The sequence below is a fragment of the Megalobrama amblycephala genome, linkage group LG20 (assembly GCF_018812025.1).
Source record: "Megalobrama amblycephala isolate DHTTF-2021 linkage group LG20, ASM1881202v1, whole genome shotgun sequence".
Classification (NCBI taxonomy): Eukaryota; Metazoa; Chordata; class Actinopteri; order Cypriniformes; family Xenocyprididae; genus Megalobrama; species Megalobrama amblycephala.
The window spans coordinates 28,184,317-28,203,358 of NC_063063.1; the positions used below are offsets into that span (position 1 = coordinate 28,184,317).

General features: G+C 36.6%; 1 protein-coding gene across 2 annotated transcripts in view; it reads left to right on the forward strand.

Annotated features, from left to right (window-relative positions):
• epc1a (enhancer of polycomb homolog 1 (Drosophila) a) overlaps positions 1-19,042 on the forward strand; it is a 43,446-nt gene that overhangs the window by 20,805 nt on the left and 3,599 nt on the right. For both annotated transcript variants that reach the window (XM_048170019.1, XM_048170018.1), the window contains exons 2-13: positions 2,284-2,443; positions 6,964-7,109; positions 8,175-8,381; positions 10,148-10,296; positions 11,172-11,319; positions 11,709-11,867; positions 12,281-12,370; positions 12,828-12,976; positions 13,056-13,426; positions 17,365-17,471; positions 17,552-17,690; positions 17,779-18,118. In XM_048170019.1, the coding sequence (XP_048025976.1) occupies positions 2,344-2,443; positions 6,964-7,109; positions 8,175-8,381; positions 10,148-10,296; positions 11,172-11,319; positions 11,709-11,867; positions 12,281-12,370; positions 12,828-12,976; positions 13,056-13,426; positions 17,365-17,471; positions 17,552-17,690; positions 17,779-18,118 (2,105 nt within the window). In that variant the 5' untranslated portion in view covers positions 2,284-2,343. The remainder of the gene's footprint in view (positions 1-2,283; positions 2,444-6,963; positions 7,110-8,174; positions 8,382-10,147; positions 10,297-11,171; positions 11,320-11,708; positions 11,868-12,280; positions 12,371-12,827; positions 12,977-13,055; positions 13,427-17,364; positions 17,472-17,551; positions 17,691-17,778; positions 18,119-19,042) is intronic.

Consider the following 19,042-nt stretch of genomic DNA (forward strand, 5'->3'; position numbering starts at 1 on the left):
TGCTTTTTTGTCCTTTGCCAATCACACCTATGCTCATTGCCATGGAATATACACACAGTGCTTTAATCATACAAATATTGTACAATGAGGTGTCATGTTTCCATATTAAAATAAAGATTTTAAAATACAAATGTTGCCCTATTCAAATAAATATTTTTTTAATAAAAATGTTGCCATTCAAATAAAGGTTTTAAAATGTAGGCTAAGTGTCACTAATTAAACTAGTATATACAGTTAATTGTCCGCCTCTTGGATGTCTGCATCTCAAGAGAATGCAAAATGCAAGCAATTTAAATTGTTTTATAAACAAAGTTTGGGAGGAACACATTCAAACGGTCTATCTAATCAGCACGAGAGGAGTAATATATACACAAATGAGAGCCGACTCGCCTATAGTTACTTCGTCATCCCTCCGCCACCCCGTCCCTTACTCTCTGCTGGGGATACGGGGAGAACTTTGAGTTTGGGCTAAATTCCAAGCTCAGAGCCCTCAATCCCCTTGGACAGCACACCAAATCGCTTGTTACATTTTTTTTTGTTTTTTGTTTTTTTAACTCTATTCAATCATTTGTAAATGTGAACTCATGGAAACCACTGCCACTTGTAATCGGACAATATATATTTATTTATTAAAGGTGCTCTAAGTGATCCTTGGTGGAGTAACTTCCTGTTGATGTTCGAAGTGTTGTCAAACAAAACAGAGGCTAGCTAGACCCTCCTCCCCTCCCCCTCCCCTCCCCACCGTGCTTCCTGAAACAGTCATGAACGCGCATTTAAAATCATTCTTGTCGGTTATTGGCTGGAGCATGTTTATTATGTTTTGTGGTCCAGGCTGCACCAGTTTGTTTTTATTGCTGTTTTTGGAGCTCGTGGCGACTACAGAGACCGTTTTTTTTTTTTTTTTTATATATACAGTGTGTTCAGGGGACAGGCAGCTAGCGGATAGTGAGGAGATGTTTGCTGTATGTGACAAAAAATGTTTTGGCCTAAAAACATGTGACATCACTTAGAGCACCTTTAAAGATTTATTTTTGGCATCTCCGTAGATTCAAACTAGGGCTGGGCAATATATCGCATGCGATTCTCACGCGCATTTCGTCAGTAAAGCCGGTTCCCTGATTACCGCTAAATCGCCATCACCTGCTTTCAAATGAAGCGCCATTTAACAGACAGAGCCGTAGTTCACTGATAAGCCACGCAAATATCGCGTTCATTATCGAAGGCGATTCATCTGCGATATGAACGTGATATTGCGTGGCTTATCAGTGAACTACGGCTCTGTCAGTTAAATGGCGCTCCATTTGAAAGCAGGTGATGGAGATTTACCGGTAATCAGGGAACCGGCTTTACTGACGAAATGCGCGTGAGAATCGCATGCGATATATCGCCCAGCCCTAATTCAAACCTATAAATCAAAATTTATTGCATTTTTATGAAGAAAAATTTGAGCACCTAAGGCTCTATCGCTATTTTCTCAATGGTGTACAGTGTCTTTGGGTTGATTAGGACTGTTTGTGATTTGGTCTTTGTAGTCAAGAGGACTCCTAACGTTTCTCAGATTTAGGAGCTAGTTTTACCGCTAAAATGCTTTGTGAAATAATAGAGCAAAAATTTAGGACTCCTAAAATTAGGACTGGCACACCTTTTTTCTTTCTTTTTTTTTTTTTCTCCCAAGAGTTTCTCCCCAGTTGAGATGGTTCAAAGACCAAACTGGCTTTGATATTGAAGGATTCTTGCATTGCTGCTTCTGGGCCGGCACAGGTTTTTGTATAAATGGGGCTACTGGGAGAAGATTATCCAAGGCAGAACATTGCTGCATGTTTTTACCATCTTTGTGGAAAAAAAGATGCTGTGGATTGTCAAGATGACAATCAAACATTGATATTTTGAAATCTATCCCATGCTGCTTCGGCATATTGTCAGGTGTTTTGTAACACCTGACACCTGACAACATCTTAGCAAATGGCCTTCAAGTCAATATTGTTCTGCAATACGTAAATGCAAATGACGTTCTGTCCGCAAGCGATTTGTTCTTTTGAGTCTTTTAATGATTCATTTCATACAATTTGCAAAGTGTTTAAACCATTTTGAATCGATGTAAAATTGTAATCTAAAAATTATGGTTCACTTTTCTTCCTCGACCAGTTTGTTGTGTTATAACTTTTGAATGGATTCACTAAAATGAATCGGACTTTACAATGGTAATAAACACAATGCTACGAGATAGTTCGTGAATGGGAATGTTTACTGAAGCATAGGTCTCTTTTTTTATGGTTGCCATAGGAACACCATCTCCAGAGGGCGATTTCCGCCCAGCAGGTGTACGGAGAGAAGAGGGATAACATGGTGATTCCCGTCCCAGAGGCAGAGAGCAACATCGCCTACTATGACTCGCTCTACCCTGGAGACTTCAAGATGCCAAAGCAGCTCATTCACTTACAGCGTGAGTACACGAATGTTGAGCATAAACGAATACTACTGAGGGAGTATTTCTTTAATGAAGCAGTGTTTTAGGGTAGTACCAGCAAGGATTGTTATGAGGGACAGATATTGAAGTGTTTGAATGGAAGAAACAAAGTGATTGAAGCCTTTGTTACAGACATCTGTCCGCCAATTCCTGAACAGCAGGTGTTTTGTGTTGTTTTTTTTGTTCTTTGAGTGTTTGTGGATTGCAGGCTGTGCCATCTGCCGTGTCTTATACATTTGGTGTGCTTTCACCTCTTCTGATTAAGATGTCTTAGAAATAGGGATGCACAGAAATTTCAGCTTGGTTTTGGGCCGAAATAGTTTTGAAGGGCCAAAATCAGTGACTGAAACCGATGTTTAATCAGCGCTTCTCCAATGACACGTTTTGACTGTGTTCAGTGTCTATTTCATGCACACAAGGTGGATAAGCTACAACAGTTAAATATGACAGCTGTGTGGACGCTAGCTCTGGATTGACAATGACACATGCACTTACTCTCTGCATGTGCTGTTTGTTTGGGTTTCCAATAACGTGCATTTGGGAATGCATATTCAAGTCTGACACGCTTTGCGATTAATAGTGAAGTCAGGGCTCCAGACTAACATTTGAGAGCAGTGGCGCTGGTACCGCTGAGTTCTACAGAAGGTGGTGATTTGGTGGATGCTGTTTTTTTTTTTTTTGTTGGTGTGTGTGTGTGTGTGTGTTTGTTTTTTTGTTTTTTTTTAAATAATAGGTAATTTAATCACATTACTACCGTTTTGCATTAAATAAGTGCAGTTACTAATAATATTACGTGTTTATTCTTTGGAAATTTGACAGTAAATCACTGAGCTTCAATTGAGATGCAAATAAAATTAACTTATTAACAGTATCATGCGGAAACATTTTCATAGGGAAAAATTTAAATATTCTACTCTTATTAAATGTACCATACTGAACTGACCGACAGCTTCAGTGATTATAAAAGGAGTGCTCTTTAATTGCTTTCTGTGTAATTAAGTCACAATTTGAAGTTTTTGTTTTTCATGAGACTTTTCCATATATTAGGAAGTCAATAAGTGCTCCTCTGCTGCCATCCAGTGGTAATTTGATGTCTTTTTTTTTTTGTTTTAAGTTTTAATTGCATCTTTAGAAGTGCAAGTTAAGTTTTACAAATCATCACATTAAAAATAACATTAAAATTGAATAATATTTACAGCTTTTCAAGTGCTGGAAAATTCTGCCACGATACCATGGTTTTAGTAAGCGTTACATTCAATCCATGGTGATTGTGGACTGGGGAGCCTTAACTTGTTTGCACAGTGTTTCTTAGAGTTGTCAAAAGTACCGTCTTCGGTACCAATCGGTACTGAAATTTTAAAAATGTGACGTTGTGCAAGCGCTCTGTGAAGAACAACTTTACAACATTATTGATGCGTTTATCATTGAAGCCAATCACTGACATATCCAATGAGCATGTGAACACATTGCTCCTCTGCTGCCATCCAGTGGTGTTTATGAATCCGCTCAACAGCGCTCAAAGCTTCACATTTTTTAAATTTCAGTACCGAATTCGATACTTTTGACAACTCCAGTGTTTCTCCTGATTTCCACCTCGGCACTATTTGATCTGATATCTGTGGTCTCAGTCAGAGAACGCTGCACTAAAATTAAATGCTTCCCACTAGATCTTGCATTAAGGTTATTGAATTTTGCTGGCAAAATTAATAACACTTTCTTACTGGATCTCCCGAGCGGTATGTAGTTAAGCAGTGTCACGTGATCGAGATTCGGCGTGCACTGAGCTCATACTGTGCTGTCTGTTATTGTTCACAAGAATAAGACAATATATTAACACTATTTTTAAGGAATCGTCAATGGCAAAATATGACTGGAAAAAATCTTTTATGTGACAAAGTCACAAAATGTGAAATCTTTTTTTTTTTTTTTTTGCTTAATCTATTTTTACTCTAATTTGACTCATTGTGCATTTTAATTGTGGATTCCACTTGCATAAGCTGATTGCATGTTTGGGTTAGAATTTGATTCATTTTTGTCACATACAGCATTCTGTGATTTTAATGACAGACAAATTGTGTGAAATCCCAGATTTTTTTTATTTTTATTTTTTTTTTTGTCTGCATGCTATATTTCTTATTTCATTGATTTGTATTTAATGTTTTAAACATTTTAAATTTTAAACATTTTGTTTTATTTTATTTTTTTTGTAATTTTATTGTAACTTAGTACTTCCCAGTAAATGTTGTGTTGGTATTCTTAACATGTTCCGTGGTCTTAGATACTTAGTCTGGTTTAGAGTAATAGGTTCGCTGTGTAGGGTAGTTAATATTTAACAGGCATGACTTAAAATTTCTTGGCTGTTTTGTCCTGTGAGTGTGTTTGAGTGTGTTTGAGTGTGTTTGAGTGTGTTTGAGTGTGTTTGAGTGTGTTTGAGTGTGTTTGAGTGTGTTTGTGTGTGTGTGTGTGTGTGTGTGTGTGTGTGTGTGTGTGTGTGTGTGTGTTTTGTAGGGGTAGATAGAGTGACTGGTTGGGTTTAAGTGAGTTTGTCGGCCCCTGGGGTGTCTGTAATAGGAGCAGGAGGCGTCCTGCTGTCAAAGAGTGTCTGAGCACACGCCACACACACACACCAAGCAAGAGGGGGAGGAAATGTGGAAGTAAGGATGAGGCACTGGGAACTGTAGTGGGAACACGGTTCAAATGGGGAAGTGTGTTTAAGAGACATCTCTTGGGATCTCTGAGGGTGTCTGCCAAACATACAGGATGAACAAAATGTGTCTTTGCATCACTCACTCAAGTGAGTTTTTATTGATTTTTATTTTTTGTTTACCCCATTTTGGAGACTTTTCAGACAGAGTCTGGTCCACACTGGAGTTTATTTTGAACAGTCCTGTGCCATTTAGGAGCCAGTAAATCTGAAATCAATGCTACAATAATAAGACTGTCATGCAACAAAGTGGTAACCCATTTAGAAAAATGAGTCTGAAAAAATAAATCTTCTAAAATCTTTTACAGAAGATTTAGAAGTTGTTAGAATATATATATATTTTTTTTGATGTTTTGCTGTGATACAAAGTGTTTTATTAATTTTTTTTTTTTGTATTTTTAGTTTTTTTTTTTTTTTTTTTTTTTTTTAATCCCCTAATTTATTCTTTTTTTTTTTATGTAGAACCAGTAAATGTTGCAGTGTTATTAGTATTGGGTTCCGAACTCTGTACTTTAAAGGGATTTGACCGAATTACGTCTGTACTAGTTTCAGAAAATTTGTAGGAAATGTTGGGATATTGACATGATTAAAACCTATTCAGTGTAACTCAGAAGTTGGGTAGCAGCCAGCCAATCAGATCTAAACTGGCTATTTTGGCTAGCGCTTGCAAATTATCTGTGCGAAATGCTTCTCGTGATGTGTAGATGTCGTTTTAGGCCAAAACAAAATTGCACCTTTCATCACCACCTGTGAAATAAAAATTCATAATCAAATTACTAACAAACCACTGACAGGAATAACACAAAATAAATATAATTTGAAAGCTTAGAGACTTTTTTTTTTTTTTTTTTTACATTTTGATCAACTCTAAAGCGGAGTGTACCGCCTGTTGGCGCCACCTAGCTACGAAAAAATTAATAATCGCATTCTTCAAAACTTGTTTTCATAATTTATGAAATACTTTTTTTGTACTATGTACTGCAATGTGTCAAAAACATCATACAGCTCAGTCATGTCATTTGAAAGGTCTCACAGAGTAGAATACAACAAGTATAATTGTTTTGGAGCTTTGAGTAAACTTGAGTGAGTTTTTGTTTGTGAAGCCGCACAAGACCCATATGTAAATAATATACTGATGCAGCATTTGCCATGTTTTCACTTGTAACTTCATGAAATATGCATAGATTGTATAAAATGGCACATCATTACTTACAGTGGATGCTTAAGGTTAAAATGAGTCCAAAATCAACATAATCCATTGCGTCAGTGATGAGATTTTCCTCATGGAAGGAATGATTTGAAAAATCATAAGGGCTAAACAAAAAGCCTACCTCGCTTTTGTTTACTTTGTGCTATCATCACAAATTTGAATCAGATGCAGGTCACATGTAGGGGAACTTCCTGAGTTATTACAAGTCAAATAAGAGAGATATGTCAAATTATAATTTATATATTTTTTTTTTTTGTCTTTTATCAGCAGTTTCTCAGTATGTCCAAATGTAATTTTGTTTTTTTTTTTTGTTTTTTTCTCTCTAAAAATTTTAAGTTTTCTATCAAACAATACCTCTCCTTGCTAGAGTTTGAGCTATGAGTCTTTACTTTTGTGTATGTCACTCAGGGGAAAAAAAACAACTCTAAAAATGCCTTCTGCTTAAAGGGTTAATGAAACCCTCAAAGAATGTAGAAAAGTTCCCATATTGTCAGACATGAGGAAACTTTTAAACTAATATCAGAGAGGAGGCCTTAAGCTTTGTTTGAGTGCGTTTAACCTCCTGTGTCTCTCTCTCCACAGCTTTCAGTCTGGATACGGAGCAGCCGGACTACGATTTGGACTCTGAGGATGAGGCTTTTGTGAATAAGCTGAAAAAGAAGCTGGAGGTGGAGGCCCTGCAGTTCGAGGAGATGATTGACAGATTAGAGAAAGGCAGTGGACAGCAGGTTATTAAAAAGATTCACCGCTTACAATGTGAACTACAGGAAAAAAAAAAAAACCCTTGGGGATTTCAGATGGTGACACTCAACTTTAAATGAAAAGCTGAAGTGATTCTGCTAAACCTTTTTGTCTGAATTCATGATGTCACTATGTTAAATCCTTAAACTAGAAGTCCAAATTGGTGACTTAAATGTTCTAGGTATCTGCATCAGTCAAAGATGAACCACTGTTAGCTAATGCTGATAGTCGTAATATATATATATATATATATATATATATATATATATATATATATATATATATATATATATATATATATATATATATATATATATATATATATATATATATATATATATATATATATATATATAAAATTTTAATTCAGCATTTCATTGATCAAAAGTCACATTATATTACAAAATATTTCTATTTCAAGTAAATGCTGTTATTTTCTATTCATCAAAGAATTCTCAAAAGTTTTTCATAAATATTAATCAGCACAACAGTTTTTTATTATTGATTATGATAAATGTTTCTTGAGCAACCAATCAGAGTATTAGAATGATTTCTAAAGGATCATGTGACACTGAAGGCTGAAGTAATGATGCTGGAAATGCAGCTTTGCATCACAGGAATAAATTACACGTCTAAAATGTTCAAATAGGAATCAGTCATTGCAATATTTCTTAATTTTACTGTTTTTACTGTTTTTGATCAAATAAATGCACCCTTGCAGAGCGTAAAAACTTTAAAATAAAAAAAAATTAAATAAGACAATCTTACTAACCCTCAATATTTATATTATGTATTAATATATAATATTTATTATTATTATTATTATTATTCATTTATTTATATATTTATATGTATAATTAAGTGTATTTTGTATATTGGTCTATCATTATTAATTATCCTCTTTTATTAAATGTTTTTTGTGTGTGTGTGTGTATATATATATATATATATATATATATATATATATATATATATATATATATATATATATATATATATATATATATATATATATATTATTATTATTATTAATTACATTTTCTATTCCACAGCTGGTGACCCTACAGGAAGCAAAGCTATTACTGAAGGAAGATGATGATCTGATCAGGGAGGTGTTTGAGTACTGGAGCAGGAAGAGGAAACTGTCTAAAAACGGATCCCTCATCCCAACCATCAAGCAGGAAAAGCGGGACGGATCCAGTACCAATGACCCGTACGTGGCCTTCAGGCGCAGGACAGAGAAGATGCAGACGAGAAAGGTGAGCGATCGTAGGCAGAGCTGTAACTGTATCGACGTTTTATTCCTAATCCTTTAATGCTGATCCTTTAACAGACTGGAGAGATGAAAGCAACTCAATACGACAGTCACTTTGATCGATCTGTAAGCACTAGAAGGAGCTGTATTTGACACTTTCATTTTTTACTTTAAGTCCACACTTTTGTAGTTAAAAAAAAAAAACAAAAACACATCTACTAACTGGTCAGTGCTAATCAGCTATAAGGGTTAAACTGAAGACGGAGTTTGTGTTGTCTGAGTACGTTTTTATAGTACAACAGACTCTTCCTAGACAGCCTTTTAATATCATACTTTATTTTATTGCATGCTTAGAATAACTAGCTAAATGACCATGGAAACCTTTTAATGCATTTACAAATGTTCTTGTTTTATAAAGCTAAAGCTCTGCCAGCTCTTTAACTTTGTTTTGAAGTCTGTCTCATAATGACTTGCAGGAGTTTGCCTTAAACAATCAGGCATTTAGTTGGTGTTCATCCTTCAGTGTGGTCTTTCCTCCTCACCAAACTTTAGCGTTATTTGTTGACTGAGTTTTGAGCATCACTGAACTGAAAAAAAATAATTTTTCATTGTTCATTATGCCAGGGCCTAATGGTGGATATTAAATACTAGGGGTGTGACGAGATCTCGTGGCACGAGATCTCGCGAGACTAAACTGTGACGAGATTTCTCGTCGAGGCGAAAGTAGTCTCGTGATGTTGCCATGACAGAGTGTTAGGATGATTAGGAAAGAATATGCCACCGCTACGTTTACATTATGCCTCCACTCTCGTTTTGCTTTGTATTTAAATAAAAAAAAACATTTAATTCAGTTGGATAACGGTCGCCGCCGCTCCATATTTACAGAGTACGCGCGACCGTTTAAAAGTGAAAGTAAACGCGCGCGCGCGCATTCAAACGTGATTTCAATACCCCGCATTTTGAAAGCGGCGCACTGATGAATACAGATATCTCTCAATATGAAAGCTATTTTAGGCTGGGCAGTGTAGTTGTAACCATCTCTCAGCTCTGTATCAAAGAAAAATTTGGTCTTATTTGATCTTTGAATATTGAGAGAGTGCGATTATGGTTGCACTTATTGTAAAGTGTTACCATAAAAATGAATAACAGTTTTCTCTTCTTCTTATTTACTAGTACAAACAATAAGGTTTCATTTGTTAACATTAGTTAATGCACTGTGAACTATCATGAACTAACAATGAATGACTATTTTTATCAACTAACAAAGATTAATAAATACTGTAGCAAATATATTGCTTGTTGATCAGATTGTGGAGAGGAGTTCAGTTAGGAGGTCAAAAGCTGTAGAAGCTCATAATTCATGTACAGTAAGATCTGAAGAGACTGAAATCATACAGGAGGGAAGTCAGTCAGTTGAGTTAGTGGCAAAACCTTTTACATTACTTGAGTATTGTTGTCTTTTACTGCATATGATAATTCAGTCTCAGAAAGTAGAACTGAAATGACATTCATTACAAAATGATTAGTTAAAACATTTCAAATACACCTGCAGAATATTTTTTCTAGTCATGTATTTCGCCTTCTTGTCTCATCTCGTGAACTCAATCTCGAGTCTCGTCTCGTCTCGTGAGATACTGGTCTCGTCACACCCCTATTAAATACAGTTCTATGGTGAATAATTAGGTCCATCAACTGTTTGGTTCTTTTTCGGGTGAACTATCCCTTTCAGTAAATGTGAAGTGTACTAATGTTTCGGTCCTGACTCCCCAGAACCGCAAGAATGATGAGGCGTCTTATGAGAAGATGCTCAAACTAAGAAGGGACCTGAGTCGAGCTGTCACCATCTTGGAGATGATCAAGAAACGAGAAAAGAGCAAACGAGAACTGCTTCACCTCACATTGGAGGTTGTGGAGAAGAGGTACATAGAAGAACTTTCAGATGCTGAGAGAGTGTTTTTGTCAGTGGTGTCGAGTGCATGATGAATATACAAGATTGAGCTTAACTTTGCTTTGCGTTTTAATATGCCTAGCCTGTTTGACCCTAGAATCTTCTTAATTGCTTTTGTAATTGTGTTTTACTGTGTGTGCATTCATGCGTAATGAGAATGGGTCATGTATTTTTAATTGGCTTAGGCATCATTGCATACCCTAATTAAGGGGCTTGTTTTATATGGCTAAATGAGCAATTGTGGTTCACCTTGTTTGTTCATAAAGGGCACACGATCAAGCTCAATTATTCATTTGTCATCTTTAATTACTGAGATATGTTGGGTAATTTGTGTGTGTATAAATAAATATTAGGGATGTCCCATTTCTTATCTCAAGGATCGGTACTGGGGCTGATTAAACCTTTTTTTTGTTTTTTTTGTTTTTTTTAACTGATCGTATCGGCTATCCTAAGCCCAATCCTTTATTTTACGTCAGCTGTCACACAGGTGTCGTGCAGTAGATGGTGGTATGTGCCGTCAAGTTGGTTTGCCAACCGCTATTAAAAGGAAAATAAGATCAAATGTGCGTGAGGGATATATATATATATATATATATATATATATAAGAGAGAGAGAGAGAGAGAGAGTGTGCACCAAGCACTAGGAAAATACAAGTATCGGATCGGGACTCAATATCGCAGATATTCAATGTTCAGTGACTCTGATTGGGGGCACAAAGAAATTTGACAAAAATATATATCGGGACATCCCTTGTAAATATATTTCTCAATTATATTGAACAAAAAAGATAAACAGTATGTAAAGACCAGTTGCATCCCTTAAAAATGTCCACTCTTTCCCTTCAGGAACACCATGCCAGACTTTGGTTCAGAGGTGATGGCAGAAGCACTAGCTATGGTAAAACCTGTTTACAAGATTCCCATAATGCCCTTCTCCAGCAGCAGTCAGTACCGCCACCAGGACCACATGGACTTCAAAGACTACAAGACCAAGGTGGGTACATCATGTCTTCACAACAGGTCAAAACTGCACTGTTGAGAAAGGGGGAAAAAAACAGACAAGTTGCATTGGTGTACTTTTTTACATGCAGAAATAGTGTAAGATATCAATAAACAAAACAAAAAAATTAAAAACATTATAAATGTATTTTAGTTCCCCTCACTCCACAACAAATCCTTTACATTTAACAGTATTCAGAACAGAATAGAATTAAAAATATTTAAAACAAATATCATTTTAAACATTTATTATAAATGGAAAGCCTAAATAAATTTATTTAAAGCTTGACTGAAACTAATTGTGGGAAATGCACTATACAAAGAAACGTGACTTTTATATTCCAGAAAATATGGTGCATGTAAGTTGATGTATCTTTCTTTCAGCCTGAAAAGACAGAGGTGGTCAGAACAAAGAGGAAGTACGAGAAGAAGCCCAAAATCTTGCCTCTATCTGCCCCATTGCATACTGGCCCCACCCTGTTTAACCCCAAAGACCTCAACCAGTATGACTTCCCCAGCTCTGATGACGAGCCCTTTTCACAGGTACACACACGGGGCATTTGCTTGACTAGATATATCACAGTTTAAAGGTGAGGTGTTTAATTACTTTAACACCTACATTGGCTTAATTAATGGCATAATTTGGGGGCAGAGCTCAATCCTGCCTCTTTTTTTTTTCTCAGAATTGAGAGGGGAAAAAAGTCAGAATTGCGTCTTTATATCTAGCCGTTCTGACTTTGCACAATTCTGACTTTACGACTCACAATTATGAGTCAGAATTACCTTTATTTTTTTATTCAGTGGCAGAAACAAGCTTCCATAAGTACCTGTACCACTGGTTGCACAGAAATTGAGCACTTTACATTTAAATTAATCTTATTGTGTTGGTTTGTAAACTTTAGACTTCATTGTTTATGCAGTCAGTGCATAAAAGACTTCCTGTTCTTGTTGTGCAGATACACTCTGGGTCGTCAGAGGCCGAGGAAGAGAACGAGCCTGATGGAGTGTTTGCCTTCAGGCGGAAAGCAGGATGTGTTTATCACTCTGTAGGTGTCAAACACTAACCTCAAATCTCATACCTTGCATTTCCTCTGTTCCACATCCTTTCATCGTTCCTCTTTCCTCTCCACTATTGTTCTACACCTCAGAGTATCCCCATGTGCATTATAGCCATGTAAACACTAAAGTTAACAAACGAGAATGCAGTAATCCCTTCACATAGATGATCCTTTTAAATGTTGCCAACATTGGCGGCTCTCTAGGTATTGGAACAGAGCCTATTTTAACACCCTTCACTGACACTTAGGGGCTATATTTGCTGCTATACCTTTAAGACTTGAATATGAAAGTGTTTTTTATGATTGACGAATAAGTACACAATGCTTTAACCAAGTCACAATCATTTATTGCCTGTATTTTATTTCCTTTACTGCTTCATTTACTGCTTTTTTCTGTGTCTTGAAGGTCACATTCACTCTTGGTTGGTTTCTGTTGTTCCTGCAGGCTCGTTTGGATCAGAGCGGTGACTGGCCCTGGTCTGGGGAAACAGAAGGAGCATCATGTGACCCGCGGTTTCGATACTCCCTCACCACTCTCACCATTCCCCGCCGCTGTGTCGGGTTGGCACGGCGTCGGGTGGGGCGGGGTGGCAGGTGAGTCAAGTTCATATGTCGTTCGGACTTATTGAATTGTATTTCATGTTTTCTTAATCGGATTTAATCTGTTCCTCAGGTTTCTTCTGGACCGGGCCTATTCTGATTTGAACGGATTATTCCAAAGTCTGGACTCAGAGCCGGACATCTCTTTACCTGCTTCTCCTCTCCATACAGAAACCACTTCCCAGACTGTTACCTCAACCCACACATCCTCTTCATCACAGTCGTCACCCTCTTCCTCTCATACCACGTATTCAGACCTGAGGCAAATACTCCGAAACATCAAAACGTGCCGCTGGAGGCACTTTAAACCACGGACACTAACCAGTCAATCAGGCGCAGGGGATGCGCTGTCACGGAGACCGTTTAGGGGGTTGGTCAGGGGCGGTGCAGGGCCGGGTGGCAGTACGCTGGGCAGAACAGCGGGCATGGGACCACCTGCAGTAGGTAAGTGAACTCAAACAGACTAGTGTGCATACAGAATGCTGGAACTGTTTGTTTGCTCATGTTTAATTCATCACCGTCAATGAAAATTGGAAATATACACGGCATGACTGACATTACTATAATTGAGAAAGCTCAGTGTTTGCTGCAGCGATGTTTGGGAATGTTATTTTGGGCCCTTCAGTGGCAGTGCCTTTTTAGGCAGGGATGTGCAAAAATTAACAGCTCTGTAGTTTGCCTAAAAGACGTAGGGAACGTTTTAAAGGGTTAGTTTACCCAAAAATGAAAATTCTCTCATTAATTACTCACCCTCATGCTGTTCCACACCCGTAAGACCTTTGTTTATCTTCAGGACACAAATTAAAATATTTTTAAAAGGTGCCCTAGAACGTTTTTTCACAAGATATAATGTAAGTCTAAGGTGGCCCCTGAATGTGTCTGTGAAGTTTCAGCTCAAAATACCCCATAGATTTTTTTTTTTTAATTCGTTTTTTTAACTGCCTGTTTTGGGGCATCATTAACTATGCACCGATTTAGCGCGCGGCCCCTTTAAATCTCGCGCTCCCTTCCCCCCGAGCTCTCAACTATAATACAGTGCATAAACAAAGTTCACACAGCTAATATAACCCTCAAATGGATCTTTACAAGATGTTTGTCATGCATACTGCATGCATGCTTCGGATCATGTGAGTATCGTATTTATTTGGATGTTTACATTTGATTCTGAATGAGTTTGAGGCTATGCTCCGTGGCTAAAGCTAGCATTACACACTGTTGGAGAGATTTATAAAGAATGAAGTTGTGTTTATGAATTATACAGACTGCAAGTGTTTAATAATGAAAATAACGACAGTCTTGTCTCCGTGAATACAGTAAGAAACGATGGTAACTTTAACAACATTTAACAGTACATTAGCAAAATGCTAATGAAACATTTAGAAAGACAATTCACAAATATCACGAAAAATTTCATGTAATCATGGATCATGTCAGTTATTATTGCTCCATCTGCCATTTTTCGGTATTCTTGCTTGCTTACCTAGTCTGATGATTCAGCTGTGCACAGATCCAGACATTAATACTGGCTGCCCTTGTCTAATGCCTTGAACATGAGCTGGCATATGCAAATATTGGAGGCGTGCATATTAATGATCCCGACTGTTACGTAACAGTCGGTGTTATGTTGAGATTCGCCTGTTCTTCGGAGGTCTTTTAAACAAATGAGATTTATATAAGAAAGAGGAAACAACGGTGTTTGAGACTCAATGTATGTCATTTCCATGTACTGAACTCTTGTTATTCAACTGTGCCAAGGTAAATTCAATTTTTGATTCTATGGCACCTTTAATGAAATCAGAGAGGTTTCTGATCCCCAAGAGAAAGCAACGTAATTACCACATTCAAGGTCCAGAAATGTAGTAAAGACATTGTTAAAATAGTCCATGAAGCAACTAGAATACTTTGTGTGAGCAAAAACACAACAAAAATAATTATTTTTCAACAGTTTATTCTTTTCCCTGTCAGTCTCCTACGCTGTTGATGTTGTAGACTCAGTACAGTGCTTCCAGATTGTACGTCAGAATGGCTCAAAACTTCTGTTTGGATTTCAGTTGTAATTGAGCGATATAGGGACTTTTCCAATGAGTAGTACGCTTTCTTTTTCCTTTTATATGTGTTTTAGTGCTGTTAATCAATTTAAAAAATATTTAAAAAATAATAATAATTAATTGCACATTTTTTTTCTGTAATAAATCACAATTAAAAACATTGGCGTTTTTAATATTTTTATATTGTAGTAATTTCACAGTTACTCTCCAAATTAAAGCAAAACAACTTAAAGGCAGTATATTTTAAAAAAAAAAAAAAATTACATTTGACATTCAACATTACAGTATAACTGAAAGCTATCAATTTCAACTTTAGGCTTGAAACAAATAACTTCTCATTTAAGTGAATTTAAAACAATCTTCACATATATTGCCATTGTAATAAATGTCATATTTACCTGTGGCCTTGATTGAATGAATTGAATAAAGTTATCAAACACTGCATAAATGAAACTTAATATAGATTAATCCTTATTAAAGCTACAATTTTCTCTGTTATCTTTGTTCTTTGATTAACATTAATGACAGACATCACAGCAACTGGTTTATTAGGATGCTGTGACTTTTAAGACATGCCGCTGCCGAACATGACGTGGATCTGATGCACAACTCATTTTCTCTTAAGTTTTTGGCTTAATTCTGTGTTATTGTTTGTTCAAGCACGAAAGAGAACTCGATACTGGTGTGCGTCTTTCTGCGTACACGAGTCATGTGTGTCACACAGACACATTGTCTTGTGGCGCTTGAATGCTTTCAAAGCATTTGCTTGAATAAGAGCATGATCAGATAATGGAACGCTAGCCAAATTATGACGGAATAAACAGTAAATATTTTTAACACGTTAAACTGAAATGTATTTCATGCGTTAACACAATTTTGACAGCACTCGTCAATATCTAGTTTAATTTTTGAAATTGTGTACATCTGCTTTGGTATAATTGATAATGTTTGCTGATGCTCAATGTAAGCTAAAGCGAAATATGATAAAGGTTAACAATTCAAAGTGTTTCAGCAGTGTTTCCTCAACATTGACAGGAAAAGCAAAAACAATTATATAAACCATTTGATTTAACTATTATTTTTTTTTTTTTAAATGCAACTGGTGCTCTATTCCTAACTCTACTGAAGAGTCTATAAATGTCTGCCAACACTAGAGCAATGACTAATTTTTTTTATTACAAAATATTTAAATGAGGACAAATCAGTTGACAGTTGGCTCCTCTTTGTCAAAGGAAAGCAATAAACCAGGAGAAGCAACTGTTCATCAGAAGCACAGCTGCATCTTTTCATGAAACCTCATTAAATGCGTCCAGCGTTAAATGAAACTCTTTCAGATGATGGCGAGAGCACAGCGTTTGCAAATTATGTAGTCTGTTCTGCTGTTTCATATTTGTTACACTCCAGTGATCAGCTCCAATTTTTAATATTTACATTGTTGCAGCTCACTTGCTTTCCTCTTTTTAATGGGAACTTCTTGCAGTACTGTAAACTTTAGTAACTAAAGGAAGAAAACTGTACAGGTTTGCAACATCTTTTGCATTATTATGAGAAAATATAGTGATTTGATATTATTATTTGATGATATTCATATCTAGTTTGAGTGAAAAGTGAAATTGGTTGCAAATACAATTGTGACCCTTGACCACAAAACCAGTCATAAGTCGCATGGGTGTATTTGTAGCAATAGCCAACAATACATTGTATGGGTCAAAATTATCAATTTTTCTTTTATGCCAAAAATCATTAGGATATTAAGTAAATATCATGTTCCATGAACGATATTTTGTAAATTTCCTACCGTAAATATATCAAATTTATTTTTGTGAGTGGATATGCATTGCTAAGGACTTACTTTGGACAACTTTAAAGGCGATTTTCTCAATATTTTCTATTTATTTATTTATTTATTTATTTTTGCACCCTCAAGATTCCAGATTTTCAAATAGTTGCATCTCGGCCAAATATTGTCCTATCCTAACAGCTCTCAGATGATGTATAAATTTCAATTTCTAAAAAATTGACCCTTATGACTGGTTTTGTGCTCCAGGGATACAGTTTAAATAAATAAAAGTTCACATGAATTATAAATGAACCTTATTTGCAGAATTTGTCCTTGTGCACAATTCATCAGTTCACATGATTCTAAACACGTTTTTCTTTGTAATATTTCATATATTGACTTTTACCACCACAAAAACAGCTTTTTTGTACTAATAACATCATAACACTAAAGAACATAATACTCAGTCAACTGTTGACTTTCAGCAAGAAATGATGTAGAGTTATGGTCCTGTATGTCAGATGTCTAATATTTACATATGTGTTTGTTCCCAGCGTTCACAGCTGAGCAGTATCAGCAGCACCAAGAACAGCTGGCCCTTATGCAGAAACAGCAGCTGGAGCAGATACAACAACAGACCAATGACACGGGCTCCAGTCAGGTGTGTAACGGAGAGCCACAAGTGTCGCTCATGTCTGGAAGTGTGATGGTTATTATAACAATCTGCTGCTGTGTCCTCAGTCTCTTGTGTCCAAGACATTGGACTCAGTCAGCGCTCAGTTTGCCGCCTCTGCACTCATGACTTCTGACCAGCTTTTGACCTTGAAGGTCAAAGAGGACGGCGTAGGAGGTGGAGTCAACGGTGTCGTCCAAGCTTCAGGTTTGTTTTGCACAAGCTAAATCTTTATTATTTGTATTTGCTCATCCTCAAATACATTTTAAATGAATATATTTTTTTTCTTTTACAGGCGTTTACAAGGGGTTGAGCATCTCCGCCACATCCTCTGCTTCTGTCCTCACTAGCCAACCAACGTCGACCGCTGCTCCACCCGCCTTTCTTTCCTCCACTAGCAACTCTAACACAAGCACCGCCCATACGGTCCATAACCCTATAGGTAACCATGGCAACAACACAGCCAACTCCACCTCTCAGGTCCTGATCGGCAACAACCTACGTCTCAGCGTCACCACGCCCTCTATCGCCAGTCTGAATGCCCGTCACCTTCCCAGAAGTCTCAGCAACGTGCCACCCGCTGCCTTGAAGCTCGCCGCCGCCAGCAACTGTCAGCTCCCCAAAGTCAACACTGGGTAAAGAATTACATTCTTTCGATTTCTTTTTGTAGATATTTTGTTTGCTTTTTTTTTTACTAATGTTTAGCAAATAAAATCCAACGGAAGCTTGTTTCTGCTATGGAATAAAAAAATACAAAATATAACTATAAAATCTCACTTGCGAATTTATAACCTGCTCCTCTGAGGAAAAAAGTCAGAATTGTGAGATTTGGAAGTTGTTGTTGTTTTTGTTATTTTTTGTATATAGTGGCAGAAACAAGCTTCCATACAATCTAGCCTCTTTGTTTTGTTTTTGTTGTTTACAAATTGTTGTTTTTTTTGCAATTGTTTTTTTTTTGCAATTTTTTTTGTCAAATCCAGCATTTTTTCATTGTTACAGGGTTCCTACACATTTTAGAAAAGTATGGAAAAATATTTGCATTTCCAGACTATTGCCCCTATTTAGTTGTCTATAATAGAAAATTAGGAATTTAATAAAAATAAATTTTCATTACTTTTTCATTATGCAAAAATGCAGGTTAGAAGCATTTTGGGTTTCTTCTCACAATATTATTATCACCGTATTACAGAGCCTTTAAAAGGACTTTTGCAAAAATAAAAAAATATACAGACTTTTTTGTGCGCATGAGAAACCAGTAAACTTAGCATGTAGGACAATGCACACAGCAGTATTGTGCCATCAGCCCATTACGCAATGTGGTTTCTTGGCCGCCACAGAGGATGCGTTAAAGCAGACCTAAGATCTGAAATATGGCATACTGCCCTAACGAAAGCCAAATTTTGAACACTTTATTACAATACCAGTCTAATTTTTATAGACCCTTGAACTTGGCAAATAGGACAATGCACACAGCCATACTGTGCCATCAGCCCATTACGCAGTGTGGTTTCTTGGCCGCCACAGATAATGTGTTAAAGTAGAGCTAAGGTCTTGAAATA